Source organism: Salvelinus sp. IW2-2015, linkage group LG20, assembly GCF_002910315.2.
Source record: "Salvelinus sp. IW2-2015 linkage group LG20, ASM291031v2, whole genome shotgun sequence".
In the NCBI taxonomy this organism is placed as follows: domain Eukaryota; kingdom Metazoa; phylum Chordata; class Actinopteri; order Salmoniformes; family Salmonidae; genus Salvelinus; species Salvelinus sp. IW2-2015.
In genome coordinates this window covers 72,402,258-72,426,616 of record NC_036860.1, presented here as the reverse complement: position 1 = coordinate 72,426,616, position 24,359 = coordinate 72,402,258, and the positions used below count along the sequence as shown (strand labels likewise).

General features: G+C 44.6%; 1 protein-coding gene across 2 annotated transcripts in view; it reads left to right on the top strand.

Moving 5' to 3' along the window:
* Nucleotides 1-630: 630 nt before the first annotated feature.
* The window catches only part of LOC111980877 (caveolae-associated protein 1-like), a 40,143-nt gene continuing 16,414 nt past the window's right edge, over nt 631-24,359 (top strand). Inside the window, exons 1-2 of one of the 2 annotated variants that reach the window (XM_024011922.2) lie at nt 631-866; nt 1,007-1,518. In XM_024011922.2, the coding sequence (XP_023867690.1) occupies nt 1,009-1,518 (510 nt within the window). In that variant the 5' untranslated portion in view covers nt 631-866; nt 1,007-1,008. Of the gene's footprint in view, nt 867-949; nt 1,519-24,359 lie in introns of both variants that reach the window. The other variant, XM_024011921.2, reaches the window with a different exon arrangement.

Genomic DNA, 24,359 nt, shown 5'->3' with positions numbered 1-24,359 from the left:
TATATGGCTATCAAAACGTCACGCCAGGGTAAGCCTACACAAAACACAGCCCTTATTTATTTTATTTTATTTTTATTTTTTTTACATTTTAAAATAAGGGCTGTGTTTTGTGTAGGCTTACCCTGGCGTGACGTTTTGATAGCCATATATATCTCTCTCGGACAAGGTGAATTTATCAATATATTCTAAAAGTGTATGGTGGAAAAACAATTGGAACCATTTCCCTGTTTGACCGCTAGGTTTTATGGGTATTATGACACCTCCACTGTCGGGCTCTATTCCCAGTTATAGAACATGTCTAGCCAAAACTCTATTCTGACTAAACCATGTGGTTTGATATTTGAAATGACAGATTTGATTAAATTAATTACGCAAGTGACTGGACCTTTAAACTTTGCACTTAATCTGTGCCAGTTTGTGCCATTGTGTGCATGTTTGGCTCCTTCCCCTGCCTCCCCTCTGGAAGTCCCTACCATGGGGGCGGGGTCTGCCAGGCTCTGCCCCACCACTGGGGGTGGAGACAGAGGCTTGGGGTTGTTATACCCTCAGGCTGGGCAGGGGATGGGGTGGAGCCCCAGGAGCAGGGGGGCGGGTGGGTTGGACTGGGGGCCGGCTGTAGGAAAGGAAAAGTTTGACTGGGTGGTATCACAGGGAGTCCCGTCATTTGAGTCAGGACACACATGCCTCAGCAGTGAGAGGCTCCACTCCCGTTGGTTGGCCAGCATCCCAGGGTAGATGCAAAGACAGAGAGAGAGAGAGAGAGACTGAGAGGACTGAGAATAAGAGAAAAAGGAGGAAAAGAAAGACAGCAAGAAGACAAGTAGACTAGAAAGTGGGAAGAGGAAAAGCTCCAAAGAAGTGGAAGAGTAAGTGTCCCTTCATAGAAAGGAAAAGTATTTGGATTTGACTTTTGGTCAGGGTGGCCCCTTAAAGTTTGTTCTCCCGGTAGTGTATTTTTATCCTCAGTGAGCGTGAGAGCTGAGTGGTGTGTGTTTGGACTTGACAGCCATGGCGGATCCAGCAGGCTTGCAGCAGGAGCGAGTGGCTCTGACCGAGGTGTCTGACGACGACGAGGAGGTGTCCCTGGTAGCCGCAGCGGTCCAGCCCGCCACCGACAGCGATGAAGACGACATTTCAGAAGAAGTGGACCTGGTGCTGGCCACGGGCTCGGGCACCAAGAGTGAGGCGCAGGTAAACGGGGTCATGGTGCTGACCCTGCTAGACAAGATCATCGGGGTGGTGGACCAGATCCAGCTGACCCAGAACGGGCTGGAGGCCAGACAGCAGGACATGGAGAAGTCTGTTTATTGCATCCAGGGAGAGCTGTCCAAGCTGTCCAAGAGCCACACTGACACGGCCAACACCGTCAACAAGATGCTGGGCAAGGTGCGCAAGGTCAGCGTCAACGTGAAGACGGTCCGCACCAACCTGGAGAAGCAGGCTGGCCAGATCAAGAAGCTGGAGAGCAACGAAAACGAGCTGCTCAAGAGACGGCACTTCAAGGTTCTCATCTACCAGGTGAGAGTGGGAAACGGAGGGGTGTGTGTTCAGACATGTTTACCAACAGGCTCTGAGGCCAGGCTGAATACAAGTGTGCTATCTTTATTCGACCAGTTTGCTCCAGCAGGAAAATAATCCTGCTGGAACAGGAAATGTGAAATAATAAGTGGATTATAATTAATGGACATTTTTTGTAGGGGTTGATACATTTTTTGTTAGGATAAATCAAGTCTGACATTTTTTAAGTGGAAATTACAAACTTTAGAAGCCTTTTTAAACCTTGAATACAATACAATTTTCATTTTCTGCTGCGCAGGAACACTCTCTGCGGCAACAGAGTGATAAAATGAAGGTAGCATATATGTAGTTTAGTAATGCTTATCCATGAAAGTTATTAGAACGTGTTAGCAGTGTATCAGTGTTAGAGTGGATCAAAAGATGGATACACAGCCACTTGTGTATGGTAGATTGTAGCAGTGGGTTGCGGTAGGCTGCTTCAGATGTGAGGTGGAGAAACCTTGTACAAGACCACTAGATTCCATCACAGGGTTGGGTGAATTCTCCATGATGCATGGGAAAATCATGAGCTGGTGTGAAATACACTCTGAACTTTATTATAAAGTTACAGCAACTGTTTTAACGTTCTCTCACCAGAGTGAGTGGCTCCTCACTCAGGGATGAGTTTACCCTAAACTGGTATTGCTCTAGCTGGTATACTTGGCCAAAGCTATTAGGCCTCAGGCTTTCCATGACCGGTGAGTTATTTAGACCAATGAGGTATTTAGACGAGTGAGGTATTTAAACCAGTGAGGTATTTAAACCAGTGAGTTACTTAGACCAGTGAGTTATTTAGACCGGTGAGTTTCTTAGACCAGTGAGGTACTTAGACCAGTGAGTTATTTAGACCGGTGAGGTATTTAGACCAATGAGGTATTTAAAACAGTGAAGTATTTAAACAGTGAGTTTACTTACCAGTGTGAGTTATTTTAGACCGGTGAGTTTCTTAGACCAGTGAGGTATTTAGACGAGTGAGGTATTTAGACCGGTGAAGTTATTTAGACCGGTGAGTTATTTAGACCAGTGAGGTATTTAGACGGTGAGTTATTTAGACCAGTGAGTTATTTAGACCAGTGAGATTATTTAGACCAGTGAGTTATTTAGACCAGTGAGTTATTTAGACCAATGAGGTATTTAGACCAGTGAGGTATTTAGACCGGTGAGGTATTTAGACCGGTGAGTATTTAGACCGGTGAGTTATTTAGACCAGTGAGTTATTTGGACCAGTGAGTTATTTAGACCAGTGGGGTATTTAGACGAGTGAGGTATTTAGACCGGTGAGTTATTTAGACCGGTGAGTTATTTAGACCAGTGAGGTATTTAGACCGGTGAGTTATTTAGACCGGTGAGTATTTAGACCGGTGAGTTATTTAGACAATGATTTGACCGGTGAGTTATTTAGACCGGTGAGTTATTTAGACCAGTGAGTTATTTGGACCAGTGAGGTATTTAGACCAGGAGGTATTTAGACTGGTGAGTTATTTAGACCAGTGAGGTATTAGACCAGTGAGTATTTAGACCGGTGAGGTATTTAGACCGGTGAGTTATTTAGACGGTGAGTTATTTAGACCAATGAGGTATTTAGACGAGTGAGGTATTTAGACCGGTGAGTTATTTAGACCGGTGAGTTATTTAGACCAGTGAGGTATTTGGACCAGTGAGGTATTTGGACCAGTGAGTTATTTGGACCAATGAGGTATTTAGACGAGTGAGGTATTTAGACCGGTGAGTTATTTAGACCGGTGAGTTATTTAGACGTGAGTTATTTAGACCAATGAGGTATTTAGACGAGTGAGGTATTTTAGACGGTGATATTTAGACCGGTGAGGTATTTAGACCAGTGAGGATTTAGACCAGTGAGTTATTTGGACCAGTGAGTTATTTAGACCAGTGAGGTATTTAGACCGGTGAGTTATTTAGACCGGTGAGTTATTTAGACCGGTGAGTTATTTAGACCGGTGAGTTATTTAGACCAATGAGGTATTTAGACGAGTGAGGTATTTAGACGGTGAGTTATTTAGACTGGTGAGGTATTTAGACCAGTGAGGTATTTAGACCAGTGAGTTATTTGGACCAGTGAGTTATTTGACCAGTGAGGTATTTGGACCAGTGAGTTATTTGGACCAGTGAGTTATTTAGACCAGTGAGGTATTTAGAACCAGTGAGTTATTTAGACCAGTGAGGTATTTAGACAGTGAGGTATTTAGACCAGTGAGGTATTTAGACCATGGGTTATTTAGATCAGTGAGGTATTTAGACCAGTGAGTTATTTAGACCAGTGAGGTATTTAGACCGGTGAGTTATTAGACCAGTGAGTTATTTGGCCAGTGAGGTATTAGACCAGTGAGGTATTTAGACTGGTGAGTTATTTAGACCAGTGAGGTATTTAGACCAGTGAGGTATTTAGACCGGTGAAGGTATTTAGACCGTGAGTTATTTAGACCGAGTGGTATTTAGACCAATGAGGTATTTAGACGAGTGAGGTATTTAAACCAGTGAAGTATTTAAACCAGTGAGTTACTTAGACCAGTGAGTTATTTAGACCGGTGAGTTCTTAGACCAGTGAGGTATATTAGACAGTGAGGTATTTAGACCAGTGAGTATTTAGACCAGTGAGGTATTTAGACGGTGAGTATTTAGACCAGTGAGTTATTTAGACCGGTGAGTTATTTAGACCAGTGAGGTATTTAGACCAGTGAGGTATTTAGACCAGTGAGGTATTTAGACCGGTGAGTTATTTAGACCAGTGAGTTATTTAGACCAGTGAGTTATTTAGACCAGTGAGGTATTTAGACAGTGAGTTATTTAGACCACTGAGGTATTTAGACAGTGAGGTATTTAGACCGGTGAGGTATTTAGACCGGTGAGTTTTAGACCGGTGAGTTATTTAGACCAGTGAGTTATTTGGACCAGTGAGTTATTTAGACCAGTGGGGTATTTAGACGAGTGAGGTATTTAGACCGGTGAGTTATTTAGACCGGTGAGTTATTTAGACCAGTGAGGTATTTAGACCGGTGAGTTATTTAGACCGGTGAGTTATGTAGACCGGTGAGTTATTTAGACCAAGTGAGTATTTAGACCGGTGAGTTATTTAGACCGTGAGTTATTTAGACCGGTGAGTTATTTAGACCAGTGAGTTATTTGGACCAGTGAGGTATTTAGACCAGTGAGGTATTTAGACTGGTGAGTTATTTAGACCAGTGAGGTATTTAGACCAGTGAGGTATTTAGACCGGTGAGGTATTTAGACCGGTGAGTTATTTAGACCGGTGAGTTATTTAGACCAATGAGTATTTAGACGAGTGAGGTTATTTAGACCGGTGAGTTTATTTAGACCGGTGAGTTATTTAGACCAGTGAGATTTGGACACAGTGAGGTATTTGGACCAGTGAGTTATTTGGACCAATGAGTATTTAGACGAGTGAGGTATTTAGACCGGTGAGTTATTTAGACCGGTGAGTTATTTAGACCGGTGAGTTATTTAGACCAATGAGGTATTTAGACGAGTGAGGTATTTAGACCGGTGAGTTATTTGGACCAGTGAGTTATTTAGACCAGTGAGGTATTTTAGACCGGTGAGTTATTTAGACCGGTGAGGTATTTAGACCGGTGAGAGTTATTTAGCCGGTGATATTTATAGCACAGTGAGTTATTTGGACACATGAGTTATTTGACCAGTGGGGTATTTAGACGAGTGAGGTATTTAGACCGTGAGTTATTTAGACCGGTGAGTTATTTAGACCAGTGAGGTATTTAGACACGGTGAGTTTATTTAGACCGGTGAGTTATTTAGACCGCGTGAGTTATTTAGACCAATGAGGTATTTAGACCGGTGAGTTATTTAGACCGGTGAGTGTATTTAGACCGGTGAGTTATTTAGACCAGTGAGTTATTTGGACCAGTGAGGTATTTAGACCAGTGAGGTATTTAGACTGGTGGTAGTTATTTAGACCAGTGAGGTATTTAGACCAGTGAGGTATTTAGACCGGTGAGGTATTTAGACCGGTGAGTTATTAGACCGGTGAGTTATTTAGAGACAATGAGGTATTTAGACGAGTGAGGTATTTAGACCGGTGAGTTATTTAGACCGGTGAGTTATTTAGACCAGTGAGGTATTTGGACCAGTGAGTATTTGGACCAGTGAGTTATTTGGACCAATGAGGTTTTAGACGAGTGAGTATTTAGACCGGTGAGTTATTTAGACCGGTGAGTTATTTAGACCGGTGAGTTATTTAGACCAATGAATATTTAGACGAGTGAGGTATTTAGACCGGTGAGTTATTTTAGACCGGTGAGGTATTTAGACCAGTGAGGTATTTAGACCAGTGAGTTATTTGGACCAGTGAGTTATTTTAGACCAGTGAGTATTTATGACCGGTGAGTTATTTAGACCGGTGAGTTATTTTAGACCGGTGAGTTATTTAGACCGGTAGTTATTTAGACCAATGAGGTATTTAAACGAGTGAGGTATTTAGACCGGTGAGTGTATTTAGACTGAGGATTTAGACCAGTGAGGTATTTAGACCAGTGAGTTATTTGGACCAGTGAGTTATTTTAGACCAGTGAGGTATTTGGACCAGTGAGTTATTTGACCAGTGAGTTATTTAGACCAGTGAGGTATTTAGACCAGTGAGTTATTTAGACCAGTGAGGTATTTAGACCAGTGAGGTATTTATAGACCAGTGAGGTATTTAGACAGTGGGTTTTGAACAGTGAGGTATTTAGACCAGTGAGTATATTTAGACCAGTGAAGTATTTAGACCAGTGGTTATTTAACCAGTGAGGTATTTGGACCGGTGAGTTACTTAGACCAGTGAGGTATTTAGACCAGGGAGTTATTTAGACCTGTGAGTTATTTAGACCAGTGGGGTATTTCGACCAGTGGGGTATTTCGACCAGTGGGGTATTTAGACCAGTGAGGTATTTAGACCAGTGGGGTATTTAGACCAGTGGGGTATTTAGACCAGTGGGGTATTTAGACCAATTAGTTATTTAGACCAGTGAGGTATTTAGACCAGTGGGTTATTTAGACCAGTGTTTCTCAGCTCAGGACCTCGAGGACCCCCAACCGTACACATTTTTGCTGTAGGCCCGGACAAAAACACCTGATTCAACTCATTAGAGGGCTTGATGATTAGTTGACAAGTTGAATCAGGTGTGCTTGTCCGGGGCAACAATACAAATGTGTAAGGGGGTACTCGAGGACTGGAGTGGAGAAACACTGATTCAGACTACAGGAGAGGAAGCTCTTTCTTGAGAGCTGAATGCTGATGCGATGGTGTAATTTATCATTTGGATGTGTGTGTAACGTATACTTTCTTGTAAAACATAATGTCAAAGATTTCAACATTGGAGTTACGTGCATGTATCCCAATTTAGGATTCAGCCCTTTCTGTCAATCAACAGGAAATGATATTGCAAAGATTGGCTATCTATGTTAAGTGAGTTAGTTAGTAGTGATTCTCATCTTAGCCCCACTGGGCACATACTGGTTGACTCAACATTGTTTCCACATCATTTCAATGAAATTACGTTGAACCAACGTGGAATACATGTTGAATTGACGTCTGCCCGGTGCGGTAGTTTGCATGAAGAATGATACATGGAGTGAGTTCATTGACCTTTCCCAGACCATAGTGTCTCATGATTGACAAATGCGGCTAATGCTATATAAAGCCAGACCTGTGGGACGAAATCATAAGACCATAAACACAGTAGTACCGGTGGTCCACATGTGATTAAACCAACGCCCTACCTATGACGACTGATTGTGACAGATAGTTGAAAGCCTCAACACAGTGTAAGATGAAGACTTAATTTTAGTCCTGAAGCGGTGCCATGCTGTCTATTCATCATGGCCTATCTGGCTGGAAAACCCACAACAACGCTGTGTGAATAGAGAACCGTGGAAAGAGTCAACTCTACTCTACTATAAGTAGTTGTAGCCTCCAACTATATGCTCTTTGCAAGGCTAACCAAGCTGCTTTCAGTTGAAGTCGGAAGTTTACATACACTTAGGTTGGAATCATTAAAATTCGTTTTTCAACCACTCCACAAATTTCTTGTTAACAAACTATAGTTTTGGCAAGTCGGTTAGGACATCTACTTTGTGTATGACACAAGTCATTTTTCCAACAATTGTTTACAGACAGATTATTTCACTTGTAATTCACTGTATCACAATTCCAGTGGGTCAGAAGTTTACATACACTAAGTTGACTGTGCCTTTAAACAGCTTGTAAAATTCCAGAAAATGATGCCATGGCTTTAGAAGCTTCTGATAGGCTAATTGACATAATTTGAGTCAATTGGAGGTGTACCTGTGGATATGTTTCAAGGCCTACCTTCAAACTCAGTGCCCCTTTGCTTGACATCATGGGAAAATCAAAATAAATCAGCCAAGACCTCAGAAATAAAATTGGTCTGGTTCATCCTTTGGAGAAGTTTCCAAACGCCTGAAGGTACCACGTTCATCTGTACAAACAATAGTATGCAAGTATAAACACCATGGGACCACGCAGCCGTCATACCGCTCAGGAAGGAGACGCGTTCAGTCTCCTAGAGATGAACGTACTTCGGTGTGAAAAGTGCAAATCAATGCCAGAACAACAGCAAAGGACCTTGTGAAGCTGCTGGAAAAAACAGGTACAAAAGTATCTATATCCAAAGTAAAAAATAGTCCTATATTGACATAACCTGAAAGGCCGCCCAGCAAGGAAGAAGGCGCTGCTCCAAAATCGCCATAAAAAAGCCAGTTTGCAACTGCACGTGGGGACAAAGATCGTACTTTTTGGAGAAATGTCCTCTGGTCTGATGAAACAAAAATAGAACTGTTTGGCCATAATGACCATCGTTATGTTTGGAGGAAAAAGCAGGAGGCTTGCAAGCGGAAGAACACCATCCCAACTGTGAAGCACGGGGGTGGCAGCATCATGTTGTGGGGGTGCTTTGCTGCAGGAGGGACTGGTGCACTTCACAAAATAGATGTCACCATGAGGATGGAAAATTATGTGGATATATTGAAGCAACATCTCAAGACATCAGTCAGGAAGTTAAAGCTTGGTCGCAAATGGGTCTTCCAAATGGACAATGACCACAAGCATACTTCTAAAGTTGTGGCAAAATGGCTTAAGGACAACAAAGTCAAGGTATTGGAGTGGCCATCACAAAGCCCTGACCTCAATCCTATATAAAACTTGTGTGCAGAACTGAAAAATTGTGTGCAAGCAAGGAGGCCTGCAAACCTGACTCAGTTACACCAGCTCTGGCCCATTCCTCCTGACAGAGCTGTGGGAAGCTTGTGGAAGGCTACCCGAAACGTTTGACCCAAGTTAAACAATTTAAAGGTAATGCTACCAAATACTAATTGAGTGTATGTAAACTTCTGACCCACTGGGAATGTGATGAAATAAATGCTGAAATAAATAATTCTCTCTACTATTATTCTGACATTTCACATTTTTAAAATAAAGTGGTGATCCTAACTGACCTAAGACCGGGAATTTTTACTCTGATTAAATGTCAGGAATTGTGAAAAACTGAGTTTAAATGTATTTGTCTAAGGTGTATGTAAACATTCTACTTCAACTGTATGGCTGTCTCTTTGTATTGCCTTCTCCATAGCAACAAGTGGGGGTACCTTTCCCCTGTGTCTCAATACAGAGTAGCCTAATTACATAGTACCAGGCTGTATACCTCCCAGTCACACCACTCCAGTGTACATACATAAAGTCCTAGTCAACCAGAGGGATTCCGTTATGATGAGTGAGGGAAAGGGAAGGGAGTCTGAACAGCCCCTCTCTCTGTGGCAGCCTGCTACTCAATGGGCTGGTGTTTTTTTAGCCCTGCGTGCTGCAATGTCTGTCTAATGGCTTGCAGCTGGCAGCCTCATGACAGGACGAGACTTTGGGTAGTTTGCAACCTGGCTGGGGGCAAGTTCTGTGATGTCTTGTCTCCTATTCAGACCTGGGTACAAATACATGTGCCTTTGAGTATCTGGTATTTCAAATACTTTTTCTGTGTATGTGAGTATTTTCTGATACACAGACCAAAACAAGTACTTTTATTTGAGTATTTTAATGGTTATTTGTAAAAACCAAATAGTCTGCCAAATTGTATTTCACAGTGTTTTCAAATAGTTATTTCAAATACTATTTTTAAATATCTGTGTTAAATGCATGGGAGTGTTTTTGAGTAAGTGTTTTTCAGTATTTCAAATACTTTCCAAGTATATTTCCAAATGCATTAAAATATTAAACTACTTGTCTTTTCAAATAAAATATATCTGAATGCTTACTTTGAATGTATTTGAAAGTAATTGAGATATTTTAAATTGTATTTGAACTCAGTTCTGCTCTTATTAGCTGGCATGATTACAGTACAGTATATCAACCAGAGGAGAAGAAAGCAGAGGAAGGACCTATTTGGAAAATCTATTTTTGCCTAATGCCTAAATTATATATTTTGTCTTTTAGTCTTTAGAAATGCCTATAGAGGTCAATATAATGCCTTATAAAACATTGACATATCTGCTTTTTCTGAACATAATTAACTAGAAGAGAGTTAAAGGTGCGTCAATATCTGGTAGCTGGCTGTTGGAGGCCATCTTGATCAGTTTATTCTAGAGTGTCTGCATTGGCTTGCGGTCTTATTTTCAGATCCCCTTCCTGGAATGTCCACTGTGGCACTAGGTTACACTATTGGCATTTAGCAGGAACCCAATCAGAGACGGCCGGTCTTAATAAATTACCTCAGTAAAGGAGGGCCCCCCTGCTGTTTGACACACTGCTCCTATCGCCCTGTCCTGGATTCTGTCTGAGGCATTCTGACTTCTTTTACGGTCTGTGTGCGTGCGAGCAACCTAATGTGAAGTGAAAAGTATTACAACACTTTTTGGTTTCTCTGTTTACTGATGCCTTGTCATTTCCCCAAATTCATGCTTAAGCAAGGTCCAACAAAGCCATAGATGGAGCTGAAAATTCCTGTCACATTTAGTTCCTCATCCTCTCCATCACCTGTGCTTTGCCATTCAAAACAACTAACTAATATTACTGTTGAACTGTGACTGTGTTAACCTTGACTCCCATATTACTCTATGAACTTTGACCCCTATGTTACTGAATGTACTTTCTGACTTTCAGAATGGTGACTGACTGAATGCCACTGCTGTTACTGTCTGAACTGTCAACTGTGACTCCACTCCACACCACTGTAACTGTCTGAACTGTGACTCCACCAGTAGTCAGTCGTATGAACTGTGGCTTTCATGTTGCCGTAGTCCTACACGGTTCAGTCCAAGCTCTATTTATTGCCAGCGACTGCATGGTGTCGGGTTAAAGGATATCGGAGGAGCTCGGCCAGAGAGTGACAGCATGGTGAATCAACACTGGCTCTGAGTCAGGTTTCACCTCTTTTCACTGTCTCTGTGGCAAACGCTCTCAGCTCGTTAGTGTGCGTGTGTGTGTGTGTGAGGTCAAGCAGGAAAGATTCCCATCCTCTATGCATCAATTGCTTGGGTAGGAACATGCCCAGTGCTCACAGTGCTCACAGGACTCAAGGACCCTGCAGACTGCCTTCGAGCCAACAGCGATAGCTTGAGGCTCAGCTCTCCGCAACTAAGCCCAGTTGGGGCGAGGTCATGGTGGATAGCCTTGACTCCCTCCCCTCACTGTTCGACGACGTAGTGTTGGGGGAGGTTGAGTTAGGGGATGATGAGGATGACGATGGGATTAATCTCACGGAGATCCTCGAGATTACGACCACGTTCTCCCGCCCTCTCAGGTCTGCTGACCTGACGGCCCGAGAGCAGTGGAGCTGCTCCTCCTCCAATAGAGTTTGGGCTCCTTCATCTAGTATCTGCAAGCGGGCTCAGGGCCCGTCAAGGGAACTATACGACAGAAAGAGACTCCAGTCACATACAGCCCCAATAAAGGAATTGCTCCCTGCGGTACCAGCTTGCCTCGGGGAGGCTAATGGCTTGTGGGGAAAAACCCTCACTAGCAGGATTTTTGCTAAGGGTACCCCAAGCCTGGACATACACAATATAGTTTTGGCAACTCTCCCACGGTGCAGCTGTCACTGGCTCACCACACCAGCCCCATGTGCTGTGTTATTAACGATACCAGCGCCTTACTGCCTCCGTTTTTCAGAAAACGAACATGGTCTTGGCCCAAGCATTTAGAGCTCTCAACGTGACCTCTTTACTGTTGAGTAATAGCCGGCTGAGTTACTGTTGGAGGTGAGGAAGAAACTGAACTTGAACTTGGAGACCCTAGACCCAGATTGGGAGGAGATCTGTAGGATTACAGACCATAGCATCCGTGCTTCCTGTAGTGTCATCCAAGGATGTGGTTATACCATGAGCCTAGTGGTGGTGGGAGAAATTACACTTTGGCTGAGAATATCCAGCTTAACAGGCAAAGAAAAAGTGGACCCCCTGGATGCCTGAGCGACACCAATCCTTTCCCTCCTCATCTTCGAGCCCCCTGATGACCAGTGATTTTCCAGTCGGCAGTTACAATCCTGCTTATGACTAGTCCTGGCAGCTATCGTCATGAAGGGCTTTTTAAAAATGTTTTTATTTAACCTGGTAAATTGACTGAAAACACATTCTCATTTACAGCAATGACATGGGGAATAGTTACAGGGGAGATGAATGAGCCAATTGTAAGCTGGGGATGATTAGATGACCATGATGGGATGAGGGCTAGATGGGAATTTAGCCGGGACACCATGGTTAACACCCCTACTCTTACAATAATTGGCATGGGATCTTTAGTGACCACAGAGAGTCAGGACACCCGTTTAATGTCCCATCCAAAATACAGCACCCTACACAGGGCAATGTCCCCAATCACTGCGCTGGGGAATATTAGACCAGAGGAAAGGGTGCCTCCTACTGGCCCTCCAACACCACTTCCAGCAGCATCTGGTCTCCCATCCAGGGACTGACCAGGACCAACCCTACTTTGCTTCAGAAGCGAGCCAGTAGTTGGATGCAGGCTGGTATGCAGCTGGCTAAGCATAACATAGCAGTTATCCATCCTCACTTGGAGAGCGAGGCATAGCCAGTGAGAGAGAAGAAAAAACAGGCCTGCCAGCTACTTATGCACGCTCAATGTTTTTACAATTGGTGCGTTTTTGTCGTGGAGCAGTTGTGTGACTATATCATTGCGTTTCCCCTGCTCGCAAGAGTGTGAGGAAGACAATTATGCTTGAGAATAACCAGATGGTGGGAGACTGGCTCCTTTTATGGTCTCTCACCACATTTTCCACTCTACCTGTTTGTCCCCAACAGACGCATTTGATAGGTACTTTCGAGAGAGTAGGCGGTCCTAGCGAACCCCACATGTGATACATCTCATGTACATCATCAGAGAACTGGGGTTACGCAAATAACCTTACGTTTTCAACTGCCGATAGTGTCAAGTCAAGTGGGGGGTTACAGTACGAGTTAGTTACTGCAAGTCAGAGGATTATCTGAGTATGTTTGCATAGGTGGATGCACTCGTGATCTACTGCGAGTGTGTTTTCCATTTGTGCATGTTCCGTGTTCCATGTTCCGTTTGTGCATGTTCCATGTTCTGTCCGTGCGTGTTCCGCGTTTGCGTGTGTCAGCTTGTGCTGGCGTCAACCACAGCTGTTCTTCTCTCGTGTGAGTGCTCTCTGAGAATAGCCACATCCTTTCATATTGCTAGCATCAGGGAAACACTCTGACAGTGATGCTTTATAATTAAACCTGGAGCGACGGGAGAACACACGACCCCCTTGCAACAGCAGGGTGTGGCAATACTATTGGACACTGGCACCCAAAGACATATCTCACATTTGTTCTAGAAGAGGAAATCATGATAAGTCAAATAAATGGCCTCTCCCATCTAGTGCATAACCTATGCTATAACCTGTTTAGGTTTTTCCCTGGAGAGAAACACATGCCACTCAAACACTCTGTCCTTGTGAGAGAGTGTGAGGAAGAGAGTGTGAGGAGGAGAGTGCGAGGGAGGAAGAGTCTCTGAGGGTCCCAGAGTCCCAGCAGCAGCTGACAGTGTTGTGGCAGGCCCAGGGCAAAGCCACATCTCATCGGCCCTCTCTCAACTACAAATGTCCCTTGACCCATCTTCTATCATCCTCTCTCCTCCTCCTCCACTCCTCCCCATCGCAGGGATGCTTCCGAGGTATCTATGGACCAAGGCCTCCCGCCCATCTGATCATTGCAAAGAGGGTGTGGCACGAGCTGTCAGTCCACTCATTCATCTGTTATTGAAGACTCAGGATCTGTGTGTCTATGATGGACAAGTCTCTTCAGCATCCCTGTACTGCTCTGGCATGGAGTCAGGGGACAGTGACAGTCCTGTCTCTGACTCTATCACAGGGGACATCCGACTTCTCAGTTACAGCTTGTCTCCCCCAGTCTCAGTCCCCAACCCCAGGCAAACCTGGCAGCACTTCAGAACCAATTACCTCAAGCTTGTGACCCCTCTATGGTCTAGTCAGGGACTAACCTGTCCTCCTAGACGCACTGTGATCACTGTGGGGGAACCGGGGAGGGGTGTGATGATGGCGTACAGTAGGGTGGAGAGAGAGAGGAACGAAGAGATAGACAGCAGCACCAAATTAGTACGCTGATTCATCCCCTTGGATTCTCCCACTTTCCCTCACTCACTCTCTGTCTCTCGCCCCCCTCTGGGTCAACCTCTCCTGTCATCCACACTCCTACACTCCCCAACCTCTCCTCCCCTCCCTCCCTCCCTCCTTCCCCTCCCCCTCCCCCTCCCCACCCTCTGGTACCTGCAGCTTGTGGAGAGATGTCTGGCAGGCTCTACATTTCACTGTTGCGTGTCAGCTCTTCTGTAGAACACTGGCCGAGAGATTCAATACTAGGGTGCATGAGTGTTTGTGTGTGTGAAAAGTCAGTTCACTGCCCCTCTCCCTCACTGTTTCACATTTCCGAATGACACACTGGCATGGTGTTATGTTCTATGTTGAGTGCAAATTTAGAAGTTGTATTATATCAGTTTTGGTAAGCCGTTCATGTACAGTTTATTTGAAGTGTATCCCTTCATGCCCGGTAAGCCGTTCATGTACAGTTTATTTGAAGTGTATCCCTTCATGCCCTTTCACCTTAATTCCACTCACTTTATTGTTATTTTTGTTCTAAGATGTCTGCCTGACTATTCAGGGGATCCTAAAAGTTGTATGGACAGATCAGAAGGAAGACCACAGCCATAACATGGCAGGAAAAAGGGGAAGCCCTCGCTTTGACAAGGAGATCCTACATTCTTGTAGGTTAGCGTCAAATAAAATGTTCCTCTTCTTTCCTCCGATGTGGGAGTTTCCTTGAACTTCCTGAGTCCACTCCAAACCACAGGTTCTTTCTGTTGGCTCTCCCTCCCATCATCACCATCTTTATCATGGCCCAGGATCAGACTGGAACAGCCTGGAGCCAGCTAGCTACATGGACTGTATCTATTGGCACAGTGCAGCAGTCTGTGGTCCTCTACTGATTATCTCCCTCTTCTCTCATATCTGTTCTGGCTTTAGGAGGAGCTCAGCCATGAGCACTGAGCTGTCATTAATTTAGTTTTTCTTTCCTTTTTATACTTGGGAAAGATCCAAAGGCGCTGTGAAAGGTGCGCTTGCATAGGTTTCACATCACAGTATCATTCCCTGGCTTGAAAGGAATCTCTCTGCCAATTTGATCTAACGTGTGTAAAACGATTGTGTATTATTTTAACAATGTGGTTCCACTCTTGACAAAAGGCGTGTACGCCTTCCCTTGTTACGGTTCTTCGTGCTTTGTCCTGTAACTTTATGTTTCAAGATCACAGAATAGTTATTTTCAGGTTTTTTATATTCTCTTGTCACAATATTCATCGAGTTTATGTCCTAAAGAATGCAAAGTATGCCCGATTTCAAATCAACCCCTGGCCCCTAACACAAGACACGGATATAGAAACAGATAGACAAAGATGTGACAGGATAGGTTCAATCATTTAGCTCCACCTAATAACTCCACCTAATAGCTTGGTAGAGTTTCAGACATATTGCTTACACAGTTGTGTCAGATCAAGGAGGGCTTTGCCGTGGTCTGGTTCTGGTGGTAGATCCGCGTGCCGCGTGCCGCTAAAACCCGACTACATATGCCCCCCAGCGGCGGTGGTTCCATCCACCTCTCTTCTGTCTTTCATTACACCTGCCTCTACCGTAAGAGTCCCCAACTAGATTCTGAGTGGATGGTCTGTGGGACGGAACAGGATTATAATCATTTGTACACTGCAAATTGACAGAATGAATCCCAAACAGATGGGCCGCCTGTTGAAGACCCCTGGTCCACCCTATCACACCCAGTCCCAGTCACCCCCAACAAATACTAAAGGGTAATGAAAAGCCATTCTCATTCTAATCATTTCTTTACAAAGATCAATGGGTTCATGAAGGTTGACAGATCTGTCTCATAGCTAGCATCAGGGTGCCATGGCTGTGTGCTGGCTTGATTAGAGATTGGCTGATAGACAGTGTTACTCTTGCGTACAGGCTTTTCTGTCACTGCCGGTGGGATATGTGCAGCAGAAAGAGGACACCTGCTATTCCTGAGGCTGAAGGCCAGTGGCCCTCAGACACTGCCAACCTGGACACTCAGTATATTAACCTGAAACCACTGTAGTGTGTGTCTCTTTGTCCATGCCTATTTATATATTAGCAGTAGACTTTACAGCTGGAGCACCGGCAGCATTGTTAACAATGTGCATGGTTCACGCCGGGCTCATTTGGATGCTGTTGGGAGCGAGAGGTGGGGTCCTGTTGGGAAACAGCATCACTTGTTGTTGTGTCGTCTGACTCGCAGACCCACAAGACTGTTGTTTCCTGCTAATTCAGCTCACATCCTGTCAATGAGTGCATGTGTGTGTACTTTTGTGCGTGTGTATGGGTCAAAGTCTACTCTTGCACTTGAGGACTCGAATTAAGGGGACCAAGTGAAGTCACTGTGAGCTGCACTTACTAAGATATACAAACATGGACTACTCGTATGTCCCAGACGTCTGCACTGGGCTCAACCACCCACTGCCCTCTTGGCTTACAGACCTCGCTCCCACGACAGAAGACATGATTTGCCAGGCAAGCTAAAGGTCAGGGCACCTGTCCATCCGCCACTCAACGTTCCTGGGTTGGTCAACAGATATTTTGTTCCAATTCCAGTCCACAGAATTGTGGGAGCTGGAGCAACATGTTACTTACTGTACGTTGTAGCCTACGCTCTAGCCATTACTTCAGCAGGCCACTGCCAAGATAGTAATAACTCGGCCAAATTGTTCAGAAACCGTGTAAAAGAAAATCTGCTCTGGTGATTTGATTATAAATACTCTTGCAACGATGTGGAATGGAATGGCGGCGGGTCCTGTTTCATAGAGTGAGACTGGATTTAGCCACCGGCAGCAGCACAGAACGATGGTGTCAGTGTATGTGGATGTGTGTGGATGTGCCTCTGTGTTTCTGTATCTCTGTGTGTGCACACCTGTGTCTTTGCGATTGTGTGTGGCTATTCTGATGTCAACATGTAAACACAGTGCATAACATATTTGTATTCAGACAGTGTGTCCTGCAGTTCCAGGTGCAGCTGTGTTAGCTGGTGACATGTCCCCAATACTGATGCCTGCTGCTCGGACTATGTGTTCCTGGCACTGGCCTGTGAGTTATATCCTGTCACTGAGATCTAGGCAGGGTGGGTTATGGCCACTCATATCTCTGATTATTAACCTAGCAGACTGCACACAGAGGGCATTAGACTGATCAAGCTTTGAAAATGGTTTCTTATCAAGGAGCTTCCGTGGGTGGATGGAGGGTTTGACACTGGCTTTAGTTGTTATTACTCTTCCTATATTTCACCCTTATTGAGACACACCACTGCCTGGAACTACTTAACACCTCTCTCCCTGAGAGGGAAGACATTTAAGTGCGGGTAGTAGAACTAGTGCCTCCCACCCAGGTATGTTGATGTCAACTATGAGATATGAACTTCAGCGGTAGAGATTCGGACAACTCTGGCATATCTCATAATAGGACATGAATCAGTCGTCTCAGGTGGCCTAAACCTCCACCAGAGGTGGATGAGGGGAAGGAGAACCCGTTGGATTGTGTTGGTCCCAATAAACTCCAGGGATAGTCTGATCGTGTAAACCCAAACAGAGGCTGCTGCACACCTGACGAGCAGACCAAGAGCGAGAACAAAAGCTCTCTCTCTAATGTCAAACTATTTCTATAAAAACATCCCCCTCCCTCCCCCAGGGATGTGCCTTTTTAGATAAAGCAGAATCAGTTACACAGGGGAGACAGTTACAACAAAAGGCAGACTGATGTGACATGGGATTAATGGCTTGATGTGTGTCTCATGTTATTAGGCAGGAATGATGGCTCCACCAATCATTAATCATCATCATCAGCCCGATGCGATCTGATACAGCCTTTATATCTAAACTGTCAACCTGGTGTTAATGTTAGACGTTGGGAGCAGATCTCAGTGCAGACATTACAGAATCGCTACGGTAGAGAGTTAGACGTGCCAATCATACAGAAAAACGTGTGGAAAAGCAAAGGTTCCATGATGGCTGGTGATGCCATGTTGACAGTGGTTGTAGTTGTAGGGATTCCAGTGGTCGTAGTCATAGAGAGAGGGTGAGGGGATTGGCTGAGCCCTGGAAAGGGATATATCCCCGCCAGACTCCTGTGTGGTGAGGTCACACATAGCTCTGAAAGAAACCCCGAGGAACTCCCTTCCGGTGTCAAACAGAATGTACCATTACACCACAATTGTGTCCAAATAGAATACAGGGAACTTTTTCGACCTTGCTGTCTGGAATTCGGTTTGGGAAGGGAGAGGTCCTGGTGGCAAAGGTGTAGAGTGTATTTCCACTGCTTCATTTCATGTGAAGCCATCACAGTTGGGCTATGTTACATTGCTTGCCATAGTGGGATGGTGAGATCAGAGATGCCGTGGGTCATTACACAGAATTCCCTTTATACTCCTCCGCTGCGAAGGGGTGGTGGTCATGAGGATTCCCCAGGATGCTCGAGGTAGATGGAACGAGAACCCGATCTCTGTGCCTTGGCTGTGTCTAATTGAACGAAAAGAGTGAGCTGGGATGCGTAGACTATCTCCCAACCCCCTTCTGTAATAGCTTCTTGTAAATAAATATTCTCATTATAGTAGTGTGTTAAATGTGTTGAGCCCCAAAAACCTATGCCCATAGAAAGAGGCTTAAGCATTGGAAATGTACTGTAGTACGTCAGCTGCTAGCACCATGTTTATAACTGCCAGGCCCCTCCACCCTCTGCTCCGGTCCCAGAAGGGGCCCAGATGGGTCATTGTGAAAGCTGAAGGCACAGCTGCATACTGCAGACTAGGGCTAGACAGGATCAGACAGCTGCCAGGGTGACTCACAAGGCATGCCTCTCATCTGTGCCCCAGGAGGAACGATGGAGGGAGGTCACGGGCGTCTGATTAAGATGGGAGTAGAGGTCATTTATACAGATGTAGGATCTTAATTTGATCGCTCTTTTGTTACTGAGAATTTTCCTGCGCAGCATGAAATGCAAACTTGTAGTATATTCAAGGTTTAAAAAGGCTTGTAATTTTCATTTGAAAATGTCAGACTTGATTTTCCCTAACGAAAAATGTATCAACCCCTACAAAAAATGTAAATTCATTATAATCCATATAATAATTCACATTTACTGTTGCGGCAGGATTATTTTCCTGGTGTAGCGAACTGGCTCATAATAAGATCCTACATCTGTAGGTAGACGTCCATTGTCTAGTAAAACCCAAGTAGCTCTTCTTACCTCACTAGGCTTCCTCTCTTGTTCTCCTGTTCTTGTGAAATACCTGATGCATGTGGGAGGGTACCAGAGTAAAGGGTTGGCATCAATCCTAATGTCATCCAAACATGTCCTAATCGAACATGTCCCAAACGTTTGTTGTGAAAACCTTCAGTTCCATCCAAAAGGGCATGGACGGTAATTTACAATACAATTTGGTCTGTGGCATTCCTTATCTACAACAATTATCAAATCCACATGACATTTTTGATAGGTCATGAAAGACAGACAGACATTAATATTAGGTTTATTTAATTGACGTTATAAAATGCTGATGTCATAGGACTGTGACTGATATCTAAGGAGATAGAGTCTGAGAGTGGGGCTTTGTGTTGCAGAAAAGGGGCCCTGGGCTGGCTAGGAGAAGAAAGAGACACCATAGTGCCCTTATAGCCATAGCTGCTGTAGTTTTTAGCTGTGGTTTGGACAACTGTTTGCTCTGTCGTCATCCATGGCAACTAATGTGTGGTTAAGAATGATCCCCAGTGCCTATGAGTCAGAGGCAGAACACTCACCTTCAGAGAAAAATAACCAAACTAGAAAGCCTTTTAAGGTTTTAATAGTAAAACGCTGCATTCATATGCCAAAACAGGATAGGCTTCATGTAGCATCGATGGGACTGCAAGACTTTAAATGTTAAGAGGCCTGTTTACCACTGTACCTTCTACTTTTCTTCTCATACCTCTCTCTCTCTCACTCTCATACATCCACACACTCTCTCTCTCTCATTCACTCTCTCTCTCCTCTCTTGCTCTCTCTCTCTCACACATACACACACTCTCTCTGTTATTTCATTCTCAGTCAGTAGAATGTATGACTTGTTTACTGTGTTCTCTGGGCCTCAGTCTGGTTTGTGTATTTTCAGAATACCTCCTAGGGAGTGTTTCCCTCAGAGAGACGACTCATGAGCAATAGACAGATGTCGACTTGCCTGGACTCAGCACCCTGCATAGGATACACTGGCATAGCCAACACACACTGTACACAAACACACACAGTAATGCATATAGAGATTTACAGACACTCTTGTTCCACATACACACAAACAGGCGTGTGCCACACACACACACACACACACACACACACACACACACACACACACACACACACACACACACACACACACACACACACACACACACACACACACACACACACACACACACAAACCAGTGCTAAATCTCCACCATCTGCCAGCTTTTCCATGAGCTGTAATTCAGCCCCCCCCCCGGCCACCCTCTCTACCTTTCGATGCAAAGAAAGAGACACTAACAAACAGAGCTCCCTCTTTCTTTCTGTGAAGACTCACACACACTCAACCAACCACATTCTCCACAGGCACTCCTTCAAGCATAGTAGCGTACACACTCACATGTAGACCAGACTTTTCCACAGCTAGAGTGGGAGGAGAGAGGAGGGTAACACAGGGACACTCATGGAGTTTCCATCTCCGTCCTCACTCTTTCCCTCGGTCCGTTCCCTCTCTCGCTCATTAATCACACACAGGGAGAGCTACTGATGGCCGCGAAGACGTGCATTTCCTTACCTACATGATTTTAATCAGGCTGCGTCAGGGCACCACCCCGACACAGGAGATGGCGATGCCCTCAATGATGTAACATCCTACGTTTGTATGACTTCAGCCTTTCCCAGAATGCCCGGCTGAACAGTTTTTCCATTGGCTGCAGCCTCTTCCTGTTCCAGACTTCACAGCTCCTGATTGTTATTCTGCAGTGAGGCTCTGAGTGAAGGTTCTGAGAGTCAACAGGGTCTGACTCTGGAAGAACCAGGGGCTGGTTGGGGGAAAGAGCTTTTTGATGGGGCCTGGTCTAGACATAGACCAGGCCCCATGGCATCAGAGAACTCTGCTCTCTCAATTTGTTCTCTACGTTTCTATGTGGCATTGTACCGAGGTGGGCGAGGCACCCATCAACTTATTACATCACCCCAATGGAATCAGTGGTAGGCCGGGCCAACATGCTGCTTAGGGGTCATGTAATGTACTGTTTAGCTGTAGCAAGACTGTTGATAATAGTATGATGACGACAGTTATGTTCTGAATCTAATCTGTCCCATAGAACAGTAGCGTGGTAGTACAGTCGGTCCTCCGATGGTGTCGCATGGGGGGGTTCATCATCCTCCATAGTCATTTATCAGGCTTAGCTTCACACCCCACCAGGGGCGATGTTCCACAATGGTTGTTGCCGTGGTGACATGATTCTATGTTTATCTGTTGCCCTGTTGAGGACTGGGAGGAGAGGCTAGGAGGGGAGGGGGCAGAATGTTACAGTGGCTAGTAGCCAGGGAATGGTGGATGGAATCCGGAGAGAGGGAAAGGCGAGCCCGAAATAAACACACACACTGCAGGCCGAGTAGGACACAGCACCAGATAAGGAAGCGATGGTCATTTTATGATAGGTTCCACTTGCACCATTGTGAGGGTGTGGGGAGGGTGTGGTATTGGTTAATGCTGATGCAAAAATACAGTATATGAAACGTATGAACATACTATCTGCCTGGCAGTGATGAGGTATGATGTTCAGTATGTCAGAATTAACCAAAGTACGGAATTCAAAATCACAAATGATTTGTCCCAGGACATATGTTGCAGGCTTGAACATCACATTATCCTGTTAAACAGCGCTGCTCTAGTCAACTACTTTTTAAATGTATTTCATCATTGCAAAAAACACTCACATCTCCCCCAGTACAAGAGTAATGAAAGCCATCATAAAAAGCCTTGGCTTTGCATGAGCTGTGAACACGAGCCGCTTGTTTGAACTATGATGAAACAAATAGAAAGCGTCAGGGGAATGTTGCTTTGGGAGCGGTGCACAATTGGCCCAGCATCGTCTGGGTTAGTGGAGGGTTTGGTCGCACTAGCGACTCCTGTGGCGGGCCGGGCGCAGTGCATGCTGACACGGTCGCCAGGTGTACGGTGTTTCCTCCAACACATTGGTGCGGCTGGCTTCCGGGTTAAGTGGGCATTGTGTCAAGAAGCAGTGCGGCTGGGTCGTGTTTCAGAAGACGCATGGCTCTCGACCTCCGCCTCTCCCGAGTCCATACAAGACTGTAACTATCAATTGGATACCATGAAAAAGGGGTAAAACAATTTTTCTAAATAAAAAAAAAAACCAAACATACCTCACACACACACCTCATAAAACCACATCAGAGATGAGCTCACCAACCATCAGTGTCATAACACAGACTCAGTTGTGATTGTTTCACTCCCTGATTACAAGCCGACCTATTCCCATTCCCTACAATGCTCTCAATGTGAGATCCCACACACCCACACACACGGCAGAGGAGAGGTAAAAGTGACTCAGCGCAGACACTCAGGACTGGGCCAATTTCCCAACATTAAATCTGGACAGTGTGTACAGAGACAGAGAGATTGTTGAGAGAGACAGGGTGAAAGAGTTTAGAGAGAGAGAGAGAGAGATTGTTGAGAGAGACAGGGTGAAAGAGTTTAGAGAGAGAGAGAGAGACGGAGAGAGAGCGAGAGAGAAGCAAGAGACACCTGACGAGATAAGTGATACTATATAATTTTTCATAATGCGTGAAAGTCAAATTTAAATAAAATGTTATAAGTCACATGGTAACACGAGGAACAGTAACACAAGGAATAAAATAAAATACACAAGAATGGAGCTATATAGAGGGACTACCAGTACCAGATCAACAAGGTAATTGAGGTAGATACAGTTGAAGTCGGAAGTTTACATACACCTTAGAGAAATACATTTAAACTAAATTTTTCACAATTCCTGAGACTTAATCCTGGTAAAAATTCCCTGTTTTAGGTCAGTTAGGATCACCACTTTATTTTAAGAATGTGAAATGTCAGAATAATAGTAGAGAGAATGATTTATTTCAGCTTTTATTTCTTTCATCACATTTCCAGTGGGTCAGAAGTTTACATACACTCAATTAGTATTTGGTAGCATTGCTATTAAATTATTTAACTTGGGTCAAACATTTCAGGTAGCCTTCCACAATAATTTTGGCCCATTCCTCCTGACAGAGCTGGTGTAACTGAGTCAGGTTTGTAAGGCCTCCTTGCTCGCACACGCTTTTTCAGTTCTGCCCACACATTTTCTATAGGTCAGGGCTTTGTGATGGCCACTCCAATACCTTGACTTTGTTGTCCTTAAGCCATTTTGCCACAACTTTGAAAAGCATGCTTGGGGTCATTGTCCATTTGCGACCAAGATTTAACTTCCTGACTGATGTCTTGAAATGTTACTTCAATATATCCACATAATTTTCCACCCTCATGATGCCATCGATTTGTGAAGTGCACCAGTCCCTTCTGCAGCAAAGCATCCCACAACATGATGCTGCCACCCCAGTGCTTCATGGTTGGGATGGTGTTCTTTGGCTTGCAAGCCTCCCCCTTTTTCCTCCAAACATAACGATGGTCATTATCCCCAAACACTTCTATTTTGTTTCATCAGATCAGAGGACTTTTCTACAAAAAGTATCAAATCAAATCAAATGTATTTATATAGCCCTTCGTACATCAGCTGATATCTCAAAATGCTGTACAGAAACCCAGCCTAAAACCCCAAACAGCAAGCAATGCAGGTGTAGAAGCACGGTGGCTAGGAAAAACTCCCTAGAAAGGCCAAAACCTAGGAAGAAACCTAGAGAGGAACCAGGCTATGAGGGTGGCCAGTCCTCTTCTGGCTGTGCCGGGTGGAGATTATAACAGAACATGGCCAAGATGTTCAAATGTTCATAAATGACCAGCATGGTCAAATAATAATAATCACAGTAGTTGTCGAGGGTGCAGCAAGTCAGCACCTCAGGAGTAAATGTCAGTTGGCTTTTCATTAAGAGTATCTTACCGCTCCTGCGGTCTCTAGAGAGTTGAAAACAGCAGGTCTGGGACAGGTAGCACGTCCGGTGAACAGGTCAGGGTTC